Genomic DNA, 25169 nt, shown 5'->3' with positions numbered 1-25169 from the left:
TTAGCAGATTGCTTCTATTGCTCCTTACATTCTGACCTAACATTTATTCATTTTATTTTAAAAAGTGCTTGCTTTCTCTCTTCCCTTGGTGGAGAGAATATCTGGGCTGAGACAAGATTGTTTTTATTTTCAATTATATTTTCCAACATTTTATTTATTTTTCAGTTTTGAGAAGCTTACCTAGGACCACTGTATCACTAAGCTATTATATCCCCAACTTTCTTTCTTTCTCTTCTCTCTCTCTCTCTTTCTTTCTTTCTATTTGAGACAATGTCTGATTGTATAGCTCAGGCTGGCCTTGAATTCCCTCTGCAGCCCAAGCTGGCCTCAAATTCATGATCCTCCTGCCTCAGCCTCCAGAGTAGCTGGCATTACAGATTTGTAGCACCATGCCCAGCTTGTTCCCCAGACTTTCTTGAAGTGGAATAAAGAGTATGCCTTGGGCAACTGAGTTGAGTTTATGTGCATTATTTTGGATACACTGAATCCTCCCTAGGTCCTTCCTGAGAGATTACGTTCTGCAGGTTTGTGGATATAAAAGGGTTTTAGGTAATACCGAGTTCACCCACATGTGGATTACTCTCTGTACACCCAATCTGAGTATAAATTCACCTACAGCTTTGATTCTCAGGCTACAGAAATCTATAGAACTTTATTTTGATAAAGAAAAGCTTATCCTCATCAGCTTATTACAGTACTTTCATAGAGGAAGACAATCCCTCTAACTTGTCCTCCACAGAACTCAGCTGGTAGAAGAGGGGATGCCAGGATCATTTAGGTTAAATTAATGTAACATGGGCCTGACATTTTAATTACTGTTTGTACTAACTGACTGAAGAATTTAGAATGCCATGTGCATATTTTTGCCATGATCAACAGGAAAACTGAATGTTTATATTTTTCAAAACATATTGATATAAGACTTCCAAATGATAGAGGGAAAATAATATAACTTGCAACCTGCTACATGTCAGATATGCTGAGTTGTGTTCCCCAGAATCAAAGAATGAATTCTAAGGAACAATGGAGGTTAAGAGTAGGAAATATTCACTGAGAGGGAGAGATTTTAGCTCCTGAGAGGAGAGAGAGGACCTGAGTGGGTTGCTGTGGACCCCACTTCACAAGGCAAGTTTTATAGAGCAAAATCATGAGGTGGGTGCAACATGGGACAAAATTATAATCAACCAATAAGATTACAACTATAGCCACTTAGGTAATATTGATCCAATGAGGAAACAGATCACATAGCTAGTGTATATGGAAAGAACAAAGAACTTTTTTAGGAAAGGATGGATCCAGAAGTCTTGGTCACCCACAGGGGTGACTGATATCTATCTAGACTTTACTGGGCAAGGTGTTACCACTTATTTTATCCCTTTGGGAAGTATATATGCCTGGTCATTTTGTCTTTATCTTGAGGCCTGGCCCCCAACAGATGTGCCTCTGGCCACAGTTGTAATGTGTTTTCATCTTTTGCACTGGCTCTCTCAAGAGCCCAGCCTTATCTGACGGCCTATAATATTTCTACCTAACTTAGCGGTCTATTATACTATTACGGTAAAAGACGCATTGACATTAATTCTCTTCAAAATCCTTCCCCTCATTTTGAAAGCATTTATTCTCACCATTCTTGCCACTTTCTGAAGCAGTTTTGGAAGTACCCTTTCACGAGTATCTTTGGTTGCAGTGTAGTACTGGCTGCCTTGATGTCCTGAATTGATTCAAAATGTTTCCTTTCCATGGTCATTTTGACTTTGGAGAAGAGCTAGAAGTCACACAGTTATGGATCCAGTGAATAATAAGGTGGGTGAAGATGTACTCTAATGGTTTTATGACCCCATCTTTCCTTTGGATTGTACTTGGCAGCAGCATTTATATTTTTTAAATCATACCTCTTAAAGATAATCATTAAAAACTTTCCGAATTGCTTCTAAAAGTAGCAAGAGTGATGCAATAAGTGTGCTCGAAGTGAGAGTATTTCCAGGGGGTTAGCGGTGATGTATCTTTTACTGTAACAAAAAGTTTTAAATTAAATTCGGTGTATATTATGATCACCCCTTGTATGTATTCCCATCAGTAGAGAAATGGCATAATAGGTAGAAGGTTTTCGGAGATAAAAAGCTTAAAAGGATAAACAGTTTAAAGTGGGGTGTAGCACAGTGGAAGAGCATTTACCTAGCATCAAGGTTTCCTTCTCCAGCCCCAAAGAAAATTAATTAAAAACTAAAACTGAGCATGGTGGCACATGCCCGTAATCTTAGCTACTGGAGAGGCTGGGGAAGGATGATGGCAAGTTCAAGGTTTGCCTGGACAAAATTAAAACGCAAGCAAGCAAACAAAACTGTCTTGTGTGTGACAGGAACAGACACCATACAGCCACTAGGCACACTCGGGCCCTTCATTGTCATTCACAGGCCTAGGTAACTGGACAAATTTTTTGATGTCATAAGTTTATTTATTTATTTACTGGTGGTTCTGGGGATCAAGGCCTCAAGCATGCTTTGTAAGCCCTCTACCACTGAGCTATATCCTCAGGCTGTTATTATACGTTTCAAGTTTTTATTATTCCATTTTCAAATGTGACACGTTTATTATTTTTAAATTTTTCTTGGTTTTATTTATTTCAGCACTGGGAAATCAATCCAGGGCCTTTTCAATTAATTACATCCCCAGCCCTTTATTTATTTATTTATTTTTTGGTTTTAATTTTGAGACAGGATCTCACTATGTCATTAAGACAGCAAAACTGAACTTTCTGCAGTGGCTGCTTTGCATTTCGAGTTCCAGTTTGCAACTCCTTCAAAAGCAATTGCACGGTTTTTATCGAAGGGCTGAAATTCACTTTAATAGCAGGAACTTTTGTAGATACAATTATCATCCTACGTTGATGCCCTCCTGTCCCAGGGATACCTTGGTTCACAGACCCCACAGCTGTCAAAGCCTCCCCGGGACGCCTAGGCAGCAGCCGGAGGGGAAAGCAGGCTCCGCCCCTCACCGGGCCAGGCCTTCCCATCTCCCCGCCCCCTTCCCGCCGCGCCAACCAACCATCTCGCAGTTCCCGTGCCTGCCCCGCCTCTAACCTCGCCCCCAACGTGCATCACTCCCGGGCCCCTCCCCCTCTTCCTTCCGGCGGCGCGCAGTTTCCGGCGGACCCGGAAGTGCATCCCGTGGAGAGAAGGTCACAGCACCGCGGGTGAGTTTCCCTCTATCCGGATTCTCCGGATCTGGTTCTCTAGGGACCGTTAGATCCCCGCACCGCCCCCTCCACACAAATAAATTCGGGCCCTGCGGTGAGAGCCGCGTGGTCCCTGCGGGGCGCAGGCGCTCGAGGCCGGTCCTTCCCGTCCCTCCTGGGCCGCGGGCGCCTCCCCCCCCGGCGCCGCCCCCTCCCGCAGCTGCCCTCCCGGCCGCCGGGCGCCGTCCTCACGGGCTGAGGACCCGGCCTCGCCCCGCGCCTCCCCTCCCCGGCCGGGTCTGACCCCCGGATCTCCCCTCGCAGTCTCCTCTCTGTGCAGGGGGAAGTGTCCTTCTTGTGCTGTGACTTCAGGGTTCTTGCGGCCCAAGTTCCACCCCAGGGCCAAATGTGCTCCTCCGGGGGCGGCTTCTCATTCCCTCCCCTCCCTGTGAGCAGTGGGCAAAGGGGTCAGGAGAAATAGACCCTTAAACAGATGGCAAGTGGAGGATTGTTGAGGGATTGGCAGAAATGGTGAGAGTGAAAGCAGCAACTAAGAAGGTAGCGCGGGAGCTGGGTGTAGAGAAATTTAAAAATCTGCGTCTCCAGAGAGATGAGGAATAGTGAGATAAGGACAGGAACTGTAAAGGGGAGGCAGTTCGGCGAGCAGGAGGAGAGGAGAGATTATTTGCAGCCTTGGCAGACAGCAGCGAGGTGTTGGGACCAGAGCGGGTGACAGGTGGCAAGGGGAGCAGAGGAAGGAAGCCTAGGGGTGTGGCGTCCAGAGAGAGGGACGAGGGGGCTGCACCAGGCAGGGAGAGGAAGAGCATTGATGAGGGAAGAAAGAGGCAGAAATAGATGGAGATTGGGGACAATCAAACGGGCGAGGTGAAAGAGGAACTAGAGGTGAAAGGAGTTACAAGAATGAGGCAGAAAAGGTGGAGGGGAAGGAACTTCGGGGAGAAATAGCGGCAGAGAGCGAAACAGAATGAGCAGAAATTGTAGTAGAGGGGAGAAAAGGAAAGAAAAGAAGCTGGAGAGAGGTTAGAATGAGATGGTACAGAATGAGGGAGAAAAATGAGGAGTGGGCCCTGGGTCCAGACCAGTGGTGGTGGTTTGGATATGCATCCTTCACTTGTGATATATTGATTTCTGTGTAACTCAATGAATTTAAAATTTGTTTGAATCATACAGATGAAGAGGAGACTTGTAGAACTCTTGCCTGTAAGGCATGTGTATTGTGCAGTTTTGGGAATTAGAGGATAGCTTCACTGTTCAGTATGAAGGTGCTAATTTGACTCATTTCATTTGTGGGTTACCCTGTTTTCCTGGGGTGGATTGTGGTTTGGGGAGTGTGTGAGATAAAGGAAACCAGAGTGGTTTTCCTACTCGCACTTGATAGTGAACACAGCACAGAGTACTTCACTTCTGGCCATGAAATTGTGTTAATATTTCTGTCGATTGAGCAAGAACTTCTCCTTAAGACACCAACGTAGTGTTCTATAAGTTAATTTGTATCTGGCTGTCTCTCCCTGGAGACAGCATCTGAAGCCAGTTGGATATAGTACCAGGTTGGGACCTAAATTGCTGTCTCACTGGGTGTAAATAAGGGATTCCTTGATTCAGCTGCTTGGGTTTGTCAGATTTTCTCACAGCATTCAGAAAAACACTACTAAGGTTTGCCCATTTATTAAAAGGATGCAGATAAATAGGTAGGTAGACCCTGTGTAATCCTCAGCATCTCAGGTTGATAACTTTGTACTTCCTGGGGCTTAGCTCAATATTTCTGCTTATATTTATTTAAATCAATTAATTAGTACATTATTTAATTATTGCTGTTTTTTGTTATGTGGTGCTGGGGATTGAACATAGGGCCTCATGCATGCTTGGCAAGTGCTCCACCACTGAACTACATGCCCAGCCTTCTGCCTATACCATTTATAATATAGAAGATAAAAGATTATATTTTCACTTATAAAGAAAAACTACATAGTTACTTTAGACAGGCAAGGAAACTAATTGCAAAATTCCTTTGAGGTGGAGAAAAGTTTGTCAGTTTCAGCCCAATATGCTCTGCTTCCGGAAGTCCCTCCCCGCCTTCATCTCCTGCAGTATCCTCCTCCCTGCTCACTCTGCTGTGGCCACACAGGCCTCTTGCCTTTTCCCAGGGACACTGTAGCTCCTGCCTCAGGACTTTCCTGGGTTCTATCTCTGCTTAGAGACACTGGCCCATCAGCTGCCCGTGGCAGACACCTTCTTTCCCAGGTCTTTGTTCTGTTATCAGCATCTCCATGGAAACTTCTGTGATCGCTCCACCTTCCAGACATCCTAACCACATCCTCACCTCCACCTCTGGTCCATGTTCCCTGCTTTGCAAGTTTCTGATCCTTCTCAGTCCACTGTCTGGATCCTGGGGACAATGAGGCTCCAAAGGGAGAGCTGAGCCAGAAGGGGGAGGTGAGCTTTGCTTGCCTTCCTGGGTGGTGCTCAACCCTGACTTCCCATTGGAGTGCTGAGGTGTTCTGCAAATAAGTCCCCTTGGGCCCTACTGGAGAGTCCTTTTCCCATGGCCAGCCTGGGACCAAGCCTTAATAAAATAGAGTTGATCCTGTTTGTGCACAGACTGTGTTCTGCCTTTCTTAGGACCAAGATCAGCTTGTGATCCATAGAGGAATGGGGGATGTGCTGTGCTGACGTTTGGATAGGGCTGGGTCGGTGCACTGGTGAAGTCCCTGGGAAGGGAATGAGCTCTGAAGAAGTCTCAAGAAGTCTCTTGTTGGTCTTCCTGTAGGAGTCTGTGTCCCTGTTTGTATGGTCCCCGGTCCCCCTCTCCCTCCTACAGCCCCTCCCTATGCAGTGAGCACCAGAGGACCCTCTTTCCTCATGGCTGGTCCTCCCTGTGTGTGTGGCTATAGTACAGGAAGGACAAGTGTCCATTCTAAGCATTAACTAGTATGTTTTCAACATTCAGGTTTGGCCCCCAAAACTCATGCTACCTACGGAAGGAGCTTGGAGGAGGAGGAAACAGGAAGAAAAGGAGTCAGGAATGGCTCTTAGTCAGGTAAAGTGATGTTGTCACTGCCTGTTCTGCATCTCCCTCCTTACTGAAGTGCTGTGCATGGGAGCTGCTAACCTCTGATTCTGTCATCTGATGTGTTTGCTCAGTCTCACCTGGCCCACCCTCAGCCCCTCTGATGTCCAGTAATACTCCTTCTCACTGTGACCAGTGATGTGGATCACGTGCAGAGGCTGCACTGGTTGTGGTCCTGGGAAGGGCTTCCTGCCAAGGCAGGGATTGGAGACGGATGTGGGGCCCACATGTCAGTGCTGTGGGCAGCAGACCTGATTAGGGCACATCTGGATGTAGATGTAGGTAAAGAAGCTGTTCATGGAAGTCACTTATTAATATAAACGAATACCTCTTAAGTTTTGGAAAAGCAGACCTATGGGGGAAAGTGACCCTCTCCCACTGATAACATTCCGCATCAAGTCTTGTTACTAAGTTCTTTTATGTTTGACAGTCTAGGGAAAAACAAAACTGTTCTTCCATATGCCAGTTCCTTGTGGGTCTGAGTAGGTTTCATGGCTTTGTGGATATGTATATAAAACGAAGATTTTCATATGTTGCACAATTTTATTTGTGGTTTGGGAGCTATTTGTGTTCTGTAGTTTACTTATTTACATATACTCTGTTATCTTTTTTTTTTGGTAGCACTGGGAATTGAACCCTGGGCCTTCACACTTAGTGACACCCCTTGTCCTTTTTTGATTTTCTTAATTTTGAGACAGGGTCTCAGTCACTAAGTTGCCCAGATTGGGATCAAAATTGGAGTCAGAGGCCTCAGCTTTCCAGTGTGCTGGGATATAGGGTGGGCCACCATACCTGTTTCGCAGTCTCATTTTTTCATGTTATACTTTTGTTTTTCTTCAGTACTAGGGATTAAATAAACCCAGGCTCTCGCACTAACCTATATCCCCGGCCTTTGTACGTTTTTTGATTTTAAGTCAGGGTCTGAGTTGCCCAGGCTGGCCTCTCACCTGTGACACTCCTGTCTCAGCCTCCCAAGTAGCTCGGATTGTAGGTATGCTCCACTGCTCCACTGCGCCCAGCTGTTAGCTTATTTCTTCACGTGGAGCTTCCCGTAGTACACAGTTGAAAAGTACTGTTTCTTTGCGATTTCGTGTTTTACTTCTTTTTACTTTTTAGTTTTTAAATGTAATATAATTTTATTTTTTGAGAAAGGATCTTGGTAAGTCACTAAATTGCCTAGGCTGAGTGTAAACTTTTGATCCTCCTGCCTCAGCTTCCCAGAGCACTGGGATTGCAGGTGTGTGCCACCCCACCTGGCTGGATGTAATGTTTTAGTGTTTGTTATGTTATTTGTAACAACATTACCTCTTTCTATATTGTATATCCCTTAATATAGAGTTATAACTCTTTTTTATACTTTTAGGAAGATCTCTGCCAGAGTTAAAAGTGATCTATGTATTTTTATATGCTTTTCTTTCTCCATTTATCACCCTTTCATTTCAACTTGAAGGTCTCTTTCCAGCAATTCCTGCCGGGCAGGTATCATGATGAATTCCCTCCACTTTTACCTACAGGGCTCTCAATTTCTCGTCAGTCTTTGCTGACAATTTTGCTGGATGCAGTGTTTTTAATTGGTGATGTTTTTCTTATAGCAATTTTGAACATATACAGTTTTTTTGTATCCCATGAGGGTTCTGCTGAGAATTTGACATTCAGAGCTTGCTGCTGTACAATGTCATCTTTCTGTTGATACCCTCAAGATTTCCATCCCCAACCCTTAAGTGCTCCACACGGAACTTAGGGCCTTACACATGCTAGGCAAGCCCTGTACCACTTAGATTTATCTCCAGCCCATGTCTCTTACTTTTGATGGTTTAATTATGATGTTTTTTGGTATAGATCTATCACATTTATCCTTCCTGGATTTCGTTAAGCTTCTTGAAGTTATGTCTGTGTCTTTCAAACTTGAAATATTTTGGGCCATCATGGTCAGATCTTCCTCTGAGATGCACATGATGTTATCCCCTAAGGCGGTTAGGCCATCTTCACTCTTTCGCCCTTCTTTGAGACAGGGTGTCATCATGTGGTTAAGGCTGGCTTTGGATCAGTAAGTAGCTCAGGCTGGCCTCAAACTTGTGGAGTTCTGCCTTGGCCTCCTGAGTGCTGAGTGTGCCACCATGCTTGGCCTCCTTTTTTAAATCCACTCCTTTTCTTCTTCTGCCTGGTCAGGTCTGCTTTTCAACCTCTTGAGTTTAATTTTAGTCATTTTATTTTTTAGTTCTAGAATTTCTTTGTAGTTTTTCCTCATATTTTCTTTGTTTGTTAATATTCTCATTTTGTTCATTGTTTTTCTGATTTCCTAAAGTTGTATGTTTGATCTCTTAATCATTCAGTATGGCATGATTGAAACTCTCATTTTTATTTCTTTGCTAGTTTATATGTCTTTGATTCCAGGCTGGCCTTGAACTCATGATGATCCTCCTGCCTCAGCCTCCCGAGTCCTGGGATTGCAAGCATGTGCCACCATGCCTGGCTCAGATGTGCATTTTTTAAAGTAGTATTGGGGATTGAAGCCAGGGCCTTCACACTGAGCTATATTCCTAGTCCTTTTTTAAATTTTGAAACGGGCTCTCTGAGTCACTCACTTGCCCAGGCTGAACTTGAATTTGCAGTCAGCCATGCTTGGCTTTGTTTCTTTGTTTAGTTTTTTGTTGTTGTCATTTGTTTGTATGTTAGATAGGGTCTTCCTATGTACTCCAGGCTGGATTTATACTCAAAAGTACAGAATTATGGTGTGTGCCACCATGCCCGTCCAGCACATGTTTTTTTTTTTTTTAATTCTTTTATTGGTACATTTTAGGTATACGACACAATTATATTTTTCACTGGGAACTTGTACCTTTACATGATGCATCATGGTTCTTATTTTTTCCCCATTCCTAGCCCTCCCTTCACCCGCTCCACCCTTCCTATTTACAAAGACTTTATTTCCATTTCTCATCATTTTTCCTTTCCCTTCTTTCCTTTCCCCTGCCCCTCCCACTACCCCTACTACTCCTTTGGACCTTTTCTTCCTATTTTGCATTATCGATTATTCATTCTAATCATCGGTCCATTTTAGGTATACAATATAATGACATCGTTGGAAATTTGCACCTTTACATAGCCTCTCTTGGTTCTTATTTTTCACCTTTGCCCAGACCTCCCTTCAACCCCTCCATTCCTCCCTATTTGCAAAGATTTTGTTCCTATTTTTCCATTTTCTCATATTAATTCCATTCCCTTCTTTCCTTTCCCCTAGCCCTCCCACTTCCTTCCCCTTTGCCCCTATTCTTCCTATTTCACATTATCTATTATACCTTTTAGTCCTTATTTACACTTTCAGTTTCTCACACCAGAGAAACTATTCGGTATTTATACATGTGTGTCCTATTTATTTCACTTAAGAGTATCGCCTCAATGAAGCACATGTTTTTTAATAAAGGACAGCTTTTATGTTTTTGCTAGTTAAACTTTTCTCTTATTTTCTGCAGCCTTAAATTTCCTGTACACTATCATGTTAATGAGTTGACACTACTATAGTAAGAATACTATGCATCATGTGCTTGCATGTGTAGATATATAATGACTTTGTTCAGAGTTCTGTATTGCCCTTTAACTTGCTTAAGCTTTTCTTCTTGGTCATCTATTGCCGATTTACTTTGGATGCTGTTACCTCACTGATTCATTAGGTTCAATTCCAGTGCTTAGAAACCTGGGGGAAGTACTTCCTTTCTCTTTAGCTCATTTACCTGAGCAGAATCTATTCAGTGTCTGTGACACAGCTCATCCTCAAATGAGAACCTGTGCCTGTCTTACTGTCCCATGTGGCTGTAGGAGCCAGTACAGTTCATGTAAAATGCTCGACACCTGAAAGTGTTCCCAAGCTTTAGTCATTGCTGTTGGTGACATCGTGGTTTTTAAATTATGGCTTTTAAAAAAATACCCCTGTGGACCCTCATCTCTGAAGATACCACTTGTACTATAGTGCATCTAGCTCTTGAGTGTGTAGCACTTGGTGGGTCAAACATAATGTCTAACATTTCTGTAGAGATAAGCTTATCTGTATGATTATTTGTATATATTTCTTCTCCCCTTTTTCTTTCCCTCTTTATCTATCTCTGTCTGTCTGTCTCTCTGTCTCTCTCTCTCTCTTTCTGTACTAGGGGTTGAACCCAGGGCCTTTGCATTGAGCTACATCTTCAGACCTTTGTTGTTTTTTTTTTAAATTTTATTTTATTGTTACATTTAGTTATACAATATAATGACACTCATCATTGGAAATTTGCACCTTAACATAATCTCTCTTGGTTCTTATCTTTCCCCCTTCCCCTGCCCTCCCTTCAACCCCTCCATCCCTCTCTATTTACAAAAATTGTTTCCATTTTTTTCATTTTCTCATATTAATTCCATCTCCTTCTTTCCTTTCCCCTACCCTCCCACTTCCCCTTCCCCTTTGCCCCATTCTTCCTATTTCACATTATCTATTATACCTTTTAGTCCTTATTTACACTTTCAGTTTCTCACACTAGAGAAACTATTTGGTATTTACACGTGTGTCCTATTTATTTCACTTAAGAGTATCACCTCAGTGTGCATCTCTTTAGCTATAAATGTCTAATTTCTAATTTTTTATGGCTGAGTAGTACTCCATTTTATAAAAAAGCCCACATTTTCTTTATCCAGCCTCTAGTTGATGGGCAGTTGGGCTGCTTCCAAGCTATTACAAATTCTGCTACTATGAACATGGATGCACATATATCACTGTGGTATGATTCCTTTTAATTCTTTTGGGAAGATACCCAGCAGGGGAATAGCTGGGTCAAATGGGACTTCTAGTCCTAGTTCTTTGAGGTATTCCCATACTGATTTCCATACTGGTTGCACCAGTCTACACTCCCACCAGCAGGGTTCCTTTTTCCCCACAGCCCTGCCAACATTTGTTATTGGTTGATTTCATAATAGCAGCCATTTTTTCTGGGATGAGGTGGAATCTCAACATTGTTTTCATTTGCATCTCTCGAATGACCAGTGATGTTGAACAGTTTTTCATATGTTTGTTTGCTGATTTTACTTCTTTGTCTGGGAAATGTCTGTTCATTTCAGATGTCCATTTTTGGATTGGGTCTTTAAATTTGGGAGGTCTGATTTTTTTAAGTTCTTTATAGATTCAAGATAGTAGACATTTGTCTGAGGAAGAGGAGGTGAAAATTTTTTCCCACATTGTGGGATGGCTCTTCACACTGCTGATGGTTTCTCTTGCTGTGCAGAAACTTTTTAGATCCCACTTGTTGATTGCTTGTGCTGTTTCACGGGCAACTGAGGTTTTGTTCATAAAATCTTTTCTTACACCAATGTCTTCAAGAGTTCTACCTAACCTCTGTTCCAGCCAGTTCAGCATTTCTATTTTGATATTTAGATCTATAATCCATTTTGATTTTAGTTGAGTGCATGGTGAGAGACATAGGTCTAGTTTTAATCTTTGGCAAGTTGAAACCCAATTTTTCCATCACCATTTATTAAAGAGGCCATCTTTCCTCCAGTGAGGGTGTTTGGCTCCTCTGTTGAAGGTGAGATGGCTGAGTGTGTCTAGAGTTGTTTCTGCATCTTCGAATCTGTTCCACTGGTCCTCAGGTCTATTTCTAGGCCAGTACCATGTTGTTATCACAGTGACTTTGTAGTATAGTTTCAAATTGGGGGTTGTGATACCTAATGCCATGTCTGTTACCTAGAATTGCTTTTGCTATTCTGGGTCTCCTCTTGTTCCAAATGCATTTTTGGATTGTTTTCTCAAGGTCCATGAAGTATGCTGCTGGGATTTCAATTGGGATTGCACTGAATCTATATAGCAGTTTTGTAAGTATGGCCATTTTCCCATCCAAGTACTAACCAGGCCCGACCCTGCTTAGCTTCTGAGATCAGACGAGATCGGGCACGTTCAGGGTGGTGTGGCTGTAGACTAGCCATTTCCACTATACTGATCCTTCCTACCCAGGAGCAAGGTATGACTTTCCATTTTCTGGTATCATCTTCCATCTCTCTTTTCAGAGTGCTATAGTTTTCAGAGAAGAGGTCTTTGATTTCTTTTGTTAGGTTGATTCCTAGGTATTTCAGTTTTTTGGATGCTATTGTGAAAGGAACTGTTTACCCTATTTCTGTCTCAGTGAGTCTGTTGTTGGTATAGAGGAAAGCTATTGATTTTTGTGTGTTGACCTTGTATCCAGCTACTTTACTGACTTTGGTTATTAAGTCTAGAATACTTTTGAGGGAGTTCTTGGTGTCTTCTATATAGAGTATCATGTCATCTGCAAATAATGACAATTTCACTTCTTCATTTCCTATTTTTATTCCTTTTATTTCTTTCTCTTGTCTAATTGCTGTGGCTAATGTTTCCAAAATTATATTGAAGAGGAGTGGTAATAGTGGACATCCTTGTCTTGTTCCTGATTTTAGTATGAAGTATTTCAGAGTTTGACCATTTAGTATGATATTGGCTGTTGGTTTTTCATAGATGGCTTTTATCAGATTGAGATAGAGACCTTCTATTCCAATTTTTTGTGGTGTTTTTTTTATCATAAATGTGTGTTGGATTCTGTCGAATGCTTTTCTGCATCTATTGAGGTGATCATATGGTTTTTGTCCTTGGCTCTATTGATACAGTATATTACATTGATTGATTTGCATATGTTGAACCATCCCTGCATCCCTGGGCTGAATCCTACTTGGTCAGGGTGTATGATCTTCTTGATGATCTTCTACATTCTATTTGCTAGTATCTTATTAAGGATATTTGCATCTATGTTCATTAGTGAGATTGGCCTATAGTTCTCTTTTCCAGTTGGGTCTTTCTCTTCTTTGGGGATCATGGTGAGGCTTGCTTCCAGGAATGAATTTGGGAGTATTGCTTCCCTTTCAATTTCATTGAAGAGTTTAAACAGTAGTGGCAGTAGTTCCTCTCTAAATGTCTTGTAGAATTTCAGCAGTGAGGCCATCAGGGACCGGGCTTTTCTTAGTTGGTGAATTTTTAATTACGTTTTCAATTTCATTGATTGATATTGGGTTGTTTAGAATTTTTAGGTCTTCTTTGTTCGACTTTGGTAATTCATATGTGTCTAGGAATCTGTCCATTTCTTCTGTGCTTTCCATCTTATTGGTGTATAGGTTCTGGAAGTAGGTATTGATGATCCTCTGGATTTCTGCTGGGTCAGGTGTAATTTTGTCCTTTTCATTCCTAATTGCATGGATTTGGGCCTTTTCTTTCCTTTTTCTGAGAAGGTTGGCTAAGGATTTGTCAATTTTGGTTATTCTTTCGAAGAAGCAACTCTTGGCTTCATTGATTTTTTTGTATTGTTCTCTTCATCTCCATTGCATTGATTTCTGCTCTGAGCTTTATAATTTCCTCCCTTGTATGAGCTTTGGGTTTGTCCTGCTCTTCTTTTTCTAGAAGTTTGAGGTTCAGCATCACGTTGTTTAATTGGGTTCGCTCTGTTTTCCTAATATGAGTACTCACTGCTGTGAATTTCCCTCATAAGACTGCTTTCACTGTGTCCCATAGATTCTGATATGTTGTATTGTCATTGTCATTTAACTAAAGGAACTGTCTGATTTCTTCTTTAATTTCCTCTGTGACCCATTGGTTGTTCAGAAGTGTGTTGTTCAATTTCCACGTGTTTATGAAATTTTTGCAGTTTCTTTTGCTACTAATCTCCAATTTCATGGCACTATGATCTGATAATATACAGGGGACCACATCACTTCCTTTGCACTTATCTATATATGTTCTATGAACGAGTATATGGTCTATTGTGGAGAAAGACCTATGTGCAGCTAAAAAGAATGTTATTCTGATTTGGTGGGGTGGAACATTATAAATATCTGTTAAGCCCATTTGTTCAAGAGTTTGATTGAGTTCTAGTATTTTATTACTTATTTTTTGTCTGTTTGGTCTATCTATTTGTGACAGTGGGGTATTGAGATCCCCCACTACCACTATATTATTGCATATATGACTTTTCATGACCATTAGTATTTGTTTTATATAGTTGGGTGCACTAGCATTTGGTGCATATATATTTATGATTGTCATCTCTTCCTCTTGAATCTTTCCCTTTACAAGGATGTAGTGTTCTTCCTTATCTCTCTTAATCAGTGTCGGTTTGAAATCCACTTGATGTGCAAAGAGGGTAGCTACTTCTGCTTTTCTTTGGGTTCCTGTCACATGGCGTATTGTTTTCCACCCTTTAACTGTCAGTCTATTAGTTTCTCTTTGTATTAAGTGTGTTTCTTGTATGCAGCATATTGTTGGATCTTGTTTCTTGACCCATTCTACCAGTCTATTTCTTTTGATTGGTGAATTGAGACCATTAACAGTGATGGTTATAACTGATATGTATTGACTTATCATTGTCATGAATTTTTCTTTTTGTTGGATTCTCCCCCTTTACATTTAATTTCTTGTTGCGCCCTACGGATTCATTCTTCTGTGTTTCCGGGTTGTTATCCTTGCTGTCTTTTCCTAGGATTTTGTCTAAAATTTTTTGGAGTGCTTGTTTAGTATTCATGAAGTTCCTAAGGTGCTCTTTGTCATGAAAGTATCTTATTTCTCTATCAGTTTTGAAAGACAGTTTTGCAGAGTACATCAATCTGGGTTGGAGGCTGTTTGCCTTTAGAGCTTGGAGTACATCACTCCAGGCTCGTCTTCCCTTGAGGGTTTGCTTTAAGTCTGCTGTGATTCTGATGGGCTTTCCTTTGTATGTGATTTGTTTCTTTTCTCTTACTGCTTGTAGAACTTTGTTTTTCTGTTGAGTTTCTGGAATCTTAATTATATGCCTATGTGTAGATTTTTTTTAATCAAGGCTATTTGGAATTCTATATGCCTCACTTATCTGTATGTGAAGTTCTTTTCCCCTGCTTGGGAAGTTTTCTACCATCACTTGTGTGAACAGATTTTTTAATGTCATCTGCACTCTCTCCTCTTCATTGACTCCAGTCAGTCTTGTTATTCTTCTTTGCATTGTCTAGCCGTTGCTGGATTGATTTCTTGTGGTGCCTTACAATTGTAAAGCAATTTTTCTTTTCCTGGTCATTAATTGCAATCTTATCTTCTATATCTGAAATTCTGTCCTCACATTGGCTCATTCTGCTGTGTAGACTTTCAATGGAGTTTTTAATCTTCTGGAAATCTGTTTTATATCTGTTTTATGGATTCCATTTGTTTCCTACGTTGTGATTCCATCATGTTCCTCAGCTCCTCTCTAGATTTATTAATCATGTCTTGCACTATGAGCACTATCTCTGCCATTGTCTGAGAAATTCTTTCTGATTTCTTTTTTTCCAGATCCTCTTTTGTTGCTAATTCAGGGAGTCCAGGTAGTTGAGTATCAGAGTGTTCCATCTCATTTCCCTTTGGGGTTGCTGTAGGTCATCTGGAAGTCTGGTTTTGAGACTTGTTTTCATGTCTTCTCATTTCGACAGGGTGTGTGTGTGTGTGTGTGTGTGTGTGTGTGTGTGTGCTGCTGGCGCTCCTGTGGCTCACCTCCTCTGTGCTGGGAGAGGTGTTTCGGCAGCCTGCAAGCCTCCTCAGCTCTGGGAGCAGTCCCTTAGACCTTTTTTAAAGCTTTGAGACAGGATCTTGTTAAGTGGCTCCATTGCCCAGGCTGGACACAAATTTCCAATCCTACCTCAGCCTCTTAAGAGTCCTGGGATGACAGTTGTGTACCACCTCACCTGGCTCTTTGTCATAGTCATTCTGGTGACCAGTCCTCTTCCTAAAACTATCCAGGGTTCTCTTGCCACCCATTGTCTTATTAGCATACAAAAGCATCTTTATTATCTGGACCTTCCAAGTGAACTGTTTCTGGAAGCATACAGAAAGGCCAGATATGTATTTTGTAATGTCACAGCATGGATTTGGCTTACTCACTCCAATTAAGTCTTTCCTTACAACTCTTTCATTTTTTTCTTTTTCTTTTTTTTTTTTTAAATCACTTTTATTGTCACTATTTTTTTGTTTTGTTTTATTTTGTTTTTTGGTACCGGGGATTGAACTCAGGACCTTGCACTTGCTTTTCTTCTTTATGTGAAGATCATAACTATCCACATGGCCAACTGGTGACATGTGTTTTTCATTGTAGGAACACTTGACATTCAGGGATGTGGCAATAGAGTTCTCCCAGGAGGAGTGGAAATGCCTGAACCCTGCTCAGAGGACTTTATACAGGGATGTGATGTTGGAGAACTACAGGAACCTGGTCTCCCTGGGTGAGGATGGCTTTCCTCCAGAAATTGCGTTTGCCTTTTGTATAGTTTCCTCTTTTGTGCTTCTGTGGATCCCTGCATTGTCTGGCTGAAGTTGAAGCTGTGTTGACACACAATTGAAAAGCACCCTCTGCCTTTCAGCCATGCCCTCCCTAGGTTTTCTGCCTACTTTTGATACATCATGGGTTGATTATACAACTTAAGTATGCATACAATTTCCTGGCAGACATTGTTTTCCTTTTTTGTAGTGCTGGGGAATCAAACTCAGGCTCGCTTGTGCTAGGCAAATGCATTAACATCCTCAGTCCTTATGGCAGACTTTTAAATTATCCAATTCTTTGTTTTCTTTCCCTGTTCTTTTGATTCAGCAGTTCTTGGGAAAGAACTTGATGTCTGCATATTATAGCATTCCCCAAGCCTGAAGGAATAAATCAGTGGGTGATTTTGTGAAATACTTTTCTAAATCCATCTGTAATGTTCTCTGTCTTCACATAAACATAGAACTGAAGTCTGACAAAGCCACAAAATACTGTTTTTCTTTCTTTTTATGAATAGGAATGTTTCTTCCTAACCTGAGTGTTATTTCCACATTGGAGCAAGGGAGAGAGCCCTGTACTATGGAAAATGAAATGAAAATAGCAAGAAATTCAAATGTGTGGGAATGTAGCAAAGGACTGAATACAGGTAAGACAAAGTAGACAGAGGAGCTGTTCCTTGACATTGGTGTGGGCAGGTGTTTGGGGATTTGATTCCTAAAGCTCAGGCAGCAGAAGCAAAAATTAAAAAATGGATTACATCAAAAGAAAATGGTTCTGTGAAGCAAAGCAAACCACCAAGAAAATATTTGTAAGCCATACACCTGGTAGAGCATTAATATATAAAATGTATAAAAAACTGAAACAACTGTAGCATTGACACAATTAAGAAATGGGAAAAACAATTTAATAGACATTCCTCGAATGTATAAAAATGGATAACATATATTAAAAGATGATCAATATCACTAACAATGGAAATAGAAATTTAAGCCTAAGTATCACTCTCTACCTATCAGACAAGCTTTTGTCAGAAAGATAAAAGATAAATATTGACAAGGATGTGGAGAAAAAGTAACTGTTGATGGAAATGTAAACTAGTGCATTCAATATGGAGAATTACGTATGGCTTCCTGAAAAACTAAAGATAAGGGCTGAGAATGTTGCTTGGAAGTAGAGCACTCACCTAGTGCACAGGTCCTGGTTTGATCCCCAGCACTACAGAAAATACAAAATAAATTTAAAAACTAAAAATAGAATTACTGGGAAATCTAGCAGTCTAGTTTCTGGGCATATATGCAAAGAATTTGAGATCCGGGTTATCTAGGAAATAATCCACAGTCCATGTTGTCTGCAGCATTATTCAGTAGTCAAGGTACATAATTGACGTGCATGTCCATCAACAGATAATGGATTAAGAACATGTATATAGATAGATGGGAATATTGTTCAGCCTTCAAAGGAAGGTAGTTCTGTTTACAACAATGTGTATCCATCTTGAGAACCCTTTATTAAGCGAAATAAGTCAGGCAGAGAAATGTAATGCTGCATTGTCACTTATAAACAATCTAAACCAATTGGATTGCTAGGAATATAGAGAATGATGGGCTGGTAGCTGGATATAGCAAGAAGTTGTTGGCAAAGGGTATATTTTAAATAAAGAAGAGGAGTAACTAGCAAATTTTTGAGGTGATGAATATGGTAATAAGTTTTTATCATTTCCACCTTGTAAACATTTATCATGACATTAATTCGTTCCCTAATATATACATATATATTTATAACATGAAACATAAGAAAACCATATTCCATTTCTTGTGTATTGTTTCTTAGAAACCCTTGCTTTTTGTTTTTTGAGACAGAGTCTCACTATGTAGTTTAGGCTGGCCTTGAACTCATTATATAGCCCTGGCTGACCTCGAATTCACAGTGATCCTCTTGCGTTGGCCTCCTGAGTGCTGGGATCACAGGCGTGTGCCACCAAACCTGGCAAGCCTTCCTTTTTCTTAAGAGAAAATTAGTCATAATTACAGTATATAACTTTGTATAAATATCATTACTCTTTACTTGCCTGGCATTTTATCATGCTTTACTAGAATTTTTTGTAATTTCTATGATGGTCTACAGATGATTTTTCAGCGTGCATTATGCAATAAAACTATCATGCACTAGTTGTTAATGATACAAAATGCCTTCTGTGTGTAGGTATGGATAGTTTTATAACAAATTACAAAACATGTTTTTTCTGGCATTATTTCATTGAATTCTTCCTCTTTTTCCACTGCTTTTATTGCTTTGCAATTAAAAGTTACCATTTATTAACTCATTACTTAAATTTGCTGTGGGTTATTTACCATTACAGTATATCATGTGGTATTTTAGCATTTATACATAATGAATATGAATTTTTTTCTCTTCATTTATAAGATGGTCATATGCTTTTTGGCAATTAGTATGTGCTTTGGGACAATGAATATGTGCTTTTCAGGGCTAACATTTGGATGATGGGTTGTTTGAAACTAGGTTTTTCTCCTATTGGAATTATATGTAACTACCTTTCATTAATTAAAATTACATTTTTTGATTATCTTTTTCAATGTGAAATATTTGTCTAATCAGAAATATATGTTCCTTTATATCTTACAGATACCTCTCCTAAATGTATAATTAAGGGATCATCACCAAAAGGGAAGAAAAGTACAGGAGAAATATTCAAAAGAGTGATGTTGGAAAGACATGAGAGGAGTGACATTAAAGGCTTTTCATTTAGGGATGTTCAAAAAAATATACATGGCTTTGAATTTCAGTGGAAAGATGATGAAAGAAATTACAATGGACTGCTTGTGGCCCAGAAAAAAAGTCTCACTGGTAGAAGAGATCAAGGTGGTAAAAGGGATGCAGGAAACAAGCTTATGAAAAATTGGCTTGGATTAAGCTTTCAGTCACATTTGCCTGAACTGCAAACACTTCAATCTGAAGGGAAAATTGATAGTAATGAGGTTGATAAGTCTATCAACAGTGGTTCCTCAGTTTCACCACCTCACAGAAATCCTTCTACTGTCAAAACACATATATCTCAGGTATATGGAAATAACTTTATTTATTCTTCATTACTCATACAAAGACAAAAAGCTCATGTTAGGGAAAAACCTTACAAATGTAATGAGTGTGGCAAAGTCTTCAGTTACACCTCATCTCTAGCACATCATCGGAGAATACATACAGGAGAGAAACTGTACAAATGTATCGAATGTGGTAAGGCATTTTTCAGACGTTCATACCTTTTGGTACATGAGAGACATCACACTGGAGCAAAACCTTACAAATGTAATGAATGTGGAAAAGTCTTCACTCAAAATTCACACCTTACAAGTCATCGGAGAATTCATACCGGGGAGAAGCCTTACAAATGTAATGAATGTGGCAAAGCCTTCAGTGTTCGTTCAAACCTCACTAATCATCACGTTATCCATACTGGAGAAAAACCTTATAAGTGTAATGAATGTGGCAAGGTCTTCAGTCAGACTTCAAGCCTTGCAATTCACCGGAGAACTCACACTGGAGAGAAACCTTATAGGTGTAATGAATGTGGCAAGGTCTTCAGTTCTCATTCAAATCTAAACACCCACCAGGTAATTCATACTGGAGAAAAACCGTATAAATGTTCTGAGTGTGGCAAGGTCTTCACTCAAAATTCACATCTTGCAAATCACTGGAGAATCCACACTGGAGAGAAACCTTACAAGTGTCATGAGTGTGGCAAAGCCTTTAGTGTGTATTCAAGCCTGACCACCCATCAGGCAATCCATACGGGAGAGAAACCTTACAAATGTGATGAGTGTGGCAAGGTCTTCACCCAAAACTCACACCTTGCAAGTCATCGAGGAGTTCATAGTGGAGAGAAACCGTACAAGTGTGATGAGTGTGGCAAAGTCTTTAGTCAGACTTCAAATCTTGCAAGGCATTGGAGAGTTCATACTGGAGAGAAACCCTACAAATGTAATGAGTGTGGCAAAGCCTTTAGTGTGCGTTCCAGCTTAACTTCCCACCAGGTTATCCATACTGGAGAAAAACCTTACAAGTGTAATCAATGTGGCAAGGTCTTCAGTCAGACTTCAAGTCTTGCAATTCACCAGAGAATTCACACCGGAGAGAAACCTTACAAGTGTAATCAGTGTGGCAAAGCCTTTAATTCACATTCAAACCTGAATACCCACCAGGTAATCCATACTGGAGAAAAACCCTATAAATGTTCTGAGTGTGGCAAGGTCTTCACTCAGAATTCACACCTTGCAAATCATCGGAGAATCCACACTGGAGAGAAACCTTACAAGTGTCATGAGTGTGGCAAAGCCTTTAGTGTGTATTCAAGCCTGACCACCCATCAGGCAATCCATACTGGAGAGAAACCCTACAAATGTGATGAGTGTGGCAAGGTCTTCACCCAAAACTCACACCTTGCGAGTCACCGGAGGACTCATACAGGAGAGAAACCATACAAGTGTGATAAGTGTGGCAAGGCCTTTAGTGTGCGTTCAAGCCTGACCACCCACCAGGCAATTCATACTGGAGAAAAACCTTACACGTGTAAAGACTGTGGCAAGGTCTTTAGTCGAAGTTCTAACCTTGCAAGTCACCGGAGAATTCATGCTGGGCAGAAACCTTACACGTGAATGTAGCAAGGTCTTTAGTCACAACTTCTTGCATAATAACACAGACTTCATTTTTAAGAGAATCTTTATAAATGCAATGAGTGTTGAGCCATTCATCAATAATTAAAACATTAGTAGATGTCAGAGTCCATGCTAAAAGAAATCTTGTAAACAGCAGAGGCTTTAATCCAAGCCTCACACTAGTCATCAAAATACACATTTTTGATGAAACCATACAAATGGAAGGCACTTATGTAGTAAGGCTGTTACCGAATGATCATAACTGTAGGTGAGGATTTATGCCAAGAACAACTCAGGCTCTAGCTCTCTACTACTATATTACATTCTGCAGAATATTTCCAAATAAAAATATGTGAAAACTCATGACCTGAAATACATGAAAGGTACAAGGACGTTCAGAAATACTTATCTTCAGGTTATAAAGTATTTTATTCACTTGAGGTTTCTTGAGTTTGCTTTGCTATTTATGACTTTGAACCTGAACTTTAAAATTTCTTAATATTCTGCCTTACAGGCTCTTTGGTGTGGTCTTTGAGAAAAAACCAATAGGATAAAGGGGCTTACCTTCATTAGGGTCATTTCTGTGTAATACTTGAGGAGTCTGCCTTTTGAAATTAAATATTGTTAATTTAGAGGAGCACCAGAGAATAAGGTAAAACTATGACAAATCATCACGTTTATTTGTGTACATTGTGCCCTTAAAAGAGCACCATAGGGGCCGGGGATTTAGCTTAGTGGTTCCACTGCTTGCCTCACAAGTGCAAGGTCCCAAGTTCTATCCCCAGTACCAAAAAAAAGCACCATGGTTGAAGGCATAAACATTCTGTCAATTGTGCAGTATAGCAAGCCAGGAAATTGGACACTGAGGGGTTTAGGGGCTAAGAGTGATAGGCTATAGGGACTGACTGGAAGAAAATGCAAGAGAAATGATGACCACTTTCTATGTTGAGTGATAGTAAAGGTCAGAGCAAATCATTAATGAAGTCACTTGAAATTGAAGAAAGATCAATTATTATACTGTAGAATGTAATTGAAAGAACCAGAATAGAGTCTGGGTAGAGTGTAGCTCAGTGGTTGAGCACTTGTCCAGCATGCACAAGGCCCTGGGCTCAATCCTCAGTACCACAAAGATAAATAATTTTAAAAGCATTTTCTTGATCATTACATTTAACTGCTGGTGCTACAGCTTGCTGTTGCTTTATTCAGAATATATTATTGGTCTAATGTTTTAATAAAATTTACTTTTACTATGAAATGTGTTTCTTCTGTTCACATACTTTTATTTCATCTCAGTGCAGTACTTTATTACAGACAGTAATATGCAGTAGTTTCATAGAAGTTCATTCCAGGTGAATATCATAGGGAGAGGTGTTTGCAAGTTCTGAAAATGTGAAGGTGGAGTGTTTGCAGCTGTCCCTGTATCGGGCTTACCCAGCTCAGGCTTACCTAGCTCTTGGGTGCCCACCTGAAGTAGAAGGGTAGAACTTTTCCCAAGAGGGTTCAGGCAAAGCCCACCACCACCAAAGCCTTTAGTGGCGAAGGGAATGCAAAAGTCGGCTAAAGGAGCCACTGTACGAGTGCGCCCTCTGCTGGTCAGATGGAGAAACCTTGTGTCTAGTGGCTTGGTATGAAGGTGCTCATGGGCATTAACCATCTTTGGAGGCCCACTGAACTGATTTGCACATTTCCCTTTCAGCATCTAGAGTGAGAAACTTCAGGACTTCACATCTGTTCTCCTAGCATGTACCTATTGGTGCTTTACAGGAGGTTTCTGAGACAACAAAATACTTTTACCTTTTTTCTGTTTGTGCTGGGGGTCAACCTGGGCCTGGTGCAAGAATCTTACCCAAACCTCTAGAACAGAGATACACCCCAAGCCTGCTTGGCTGTTTTGAAGATAATCAGGCTGCGTGCTATGCATGCCCAACAGAAGAGTTATGCCAAAAGATAGCTCCCTACTGAGCTGGACTATGATTTTGCAGCTAAACTGAGAAATCCTAGTTCCACTGAGCATTCAGCATGTCCATGGACTCAGAGCAGGGCTTTTTTTTTTTTCATTTTTTCTTATTACATATTTGCAGAACGTAAAGATTTTAATTATTGCAGGGAGTTGGTACATATACATAATACATCTTAATTTTTTTTCATCCACTATCTCCTATCCTTCCCATCTCTCCCTGGGCCTTTCAACTCTTGGTCCCCTTCCCATTTGCAAAAGTTATTTCCATCATTTTTTACCCTTTCAATTCTTTTTTTTAATCCCTTTTCCCTCTCCCCAAAATAAGCAAGGCTGGTTTGGTTTTCGTTTTGGTTTTGAAGACAGGGTCTCACTGTATTTCAGGCTGGTCTTGAACTCAGTGATTCTCCTGCCTTAGCTTCCCAAGTGCTGGGGTTACAGTTGTGCACCCCCATGCCCACCTTTCCAAGGCTGCTTTTAAACTCCAGTCATTATTGATTGATACTGGAGAATCCAGTAGGCAAAGACTTACTTGTCTCTGAACCAGGCAACCCTGAGCTGCCCCAAGCCCCACAAGATGCAGAGTCAATCTTCACTGTGTTGACATAGGTATCAATGTTTTAAACACGCAGAAAAGTCTATTGATAGCCCTTGATTTTGGACCAAAAATGATACACTCTGTAGAAACCGTATTTGATTTTTTTTTAAAAAAAAAACAACAATAGAAATCAGGGGCACTGAGTTAAATTCTCCAGACCTTTTTATGTGTTGAGTGAGGGTCTAAGTTTCCCTCCCAGTCTGGACTGGAACTTGGAATCCTGACTCAGCCTGCAGAATAACTGGGATTATAAGCATGCTCCAACAGGCTGTCTAAAAAGATTTCTTAAAAAATATATGAGGAATTGACAAATTATTGTAAAATTAAGAACTTCTGAGATTAAGGAAGAAACAAAAGTGTTTGTAGTCATCCCAGAGAAATCAATAAAGAGACCCAAAGTTATCAAATTATACATTTAAAAAATAGGAAAGTGGAAGAATTCTGCATTTGCTGGTGTCAGTGTTGAGGTCAGGATCTGTTTCATAGAATTTCCAAGCCCAAGTTTGATTTGGGTGGGGAGCAGCTATGGAGATCTGGTGCTTTTGATGGGAGGAATAGAGAGACTGTAGTCTTATTTACTAACATTTTATTTAAATATTAGAAACATTTTATTTCAACATTAGAAGTCAGGAGGTGGTTAGAAGTAGGGCCCTGAGCCTAACTTGTGGATGAATCTAGGGAAGATTTTAGCTGTGAGCTCCTGGTCCAATGGTAGAAGCAGAATGTACTCTACACTTAATTTGTACTTGCAAAATATTCCTTCGTTTATTTTGGTAATTTGAATTAAGAGGAAAGATTTTTTTTCCCTTTTTTGGTGGCAACATTGTCTTTATTTTCCTAATAGAGTCCATTATGAAAATTTTAACTTTATGACAGTCCATGGTAACATTCTATTGTGTTTCAAATAAATCATTTTTTATCATGTTCCACTTATTAGAATTATTCTTTTTTATATTTCTGCAGTCAAATGCTCTACCACTGAGCTATACCCCCAAATGTGAGTCATTTGTAGAAAACTGGATGCATCTTTTTTTTTTTAGTACTGGGGATCGAACTCGGGACCTTACGCTTGCGAGGCAGGCGCTGGAAACACTGAGCTAAATCCCCAGCCCTTTTTATATTTCTGGCACAGGGAACTGAACCCAGGGCCTTCACACTGAGTCAGATCCTCAGCCCGTTTTTTAAATTTTGAGATAAGGCATGCTACTAATCTGTCCAGGGGATATCTTGGGTGGTCATCCTCCTTCAAGTGGTACAACCTCTGTTCCACCCAGTTCAGCGTTTCTATTTTAATATTTAGATCTTTAATCCATTTCGATTTTTGTTGAGTGCATGGTGAGAGATACAGGTCTAGTTTCAGTCTTTGGCAAGTTGAAACCCAATTTTTCCATCACCATTTATTAAAGA

General features: G+C 40.5%; 1 protein-coding gene across 1 annotated transcript; it reads left to right on the top strand.

The window, feature by feature from the left end:
* The first annotated feature begins 3125 nt into the window (after nt 1–3125).
* Nucleotides 3126–21157, top strand: LOC110346071 (uncharacterized). Its single transcript, XM_087200978.1, is given in 6 exon segments — nt 3126–3193; nt 6144–6233; nt 16376–16502; nt 17055–17183; nt 19181–20929; nt 20932–21157. Coding segments are annotated over 5 exon segments (2103 nt in total). The 5' UTR covers nt 3126–3193; nt 6144–6161; the 3' UTR covers nt 20958–21157.
* Nucleotides 21158–25169: the final 4012 nt, after the last annotated feature.

This window comes from Heterocephalus glaber, unplaced genomic scaffold, assembly GCF_053883595.1.
Source record: "Heterocephalus glaber isolate CG9 unplaced genomic scaffold, H.glaber_assembly_v1.0 deba00001745, whole genome shotgun sequence".
In the NCBI taxonomy this organism is placed as follows: Eukaryota; Metazoa; Chordata; class Mammalia; order Rodentia; family Bathyergidae; genus Heterocephalus; species Heterocephalus glaber.
Note: the sequence above shows the minus strand (reverse complement) of the source record. Positions and strands in the feature narration are given on the sequence as shown.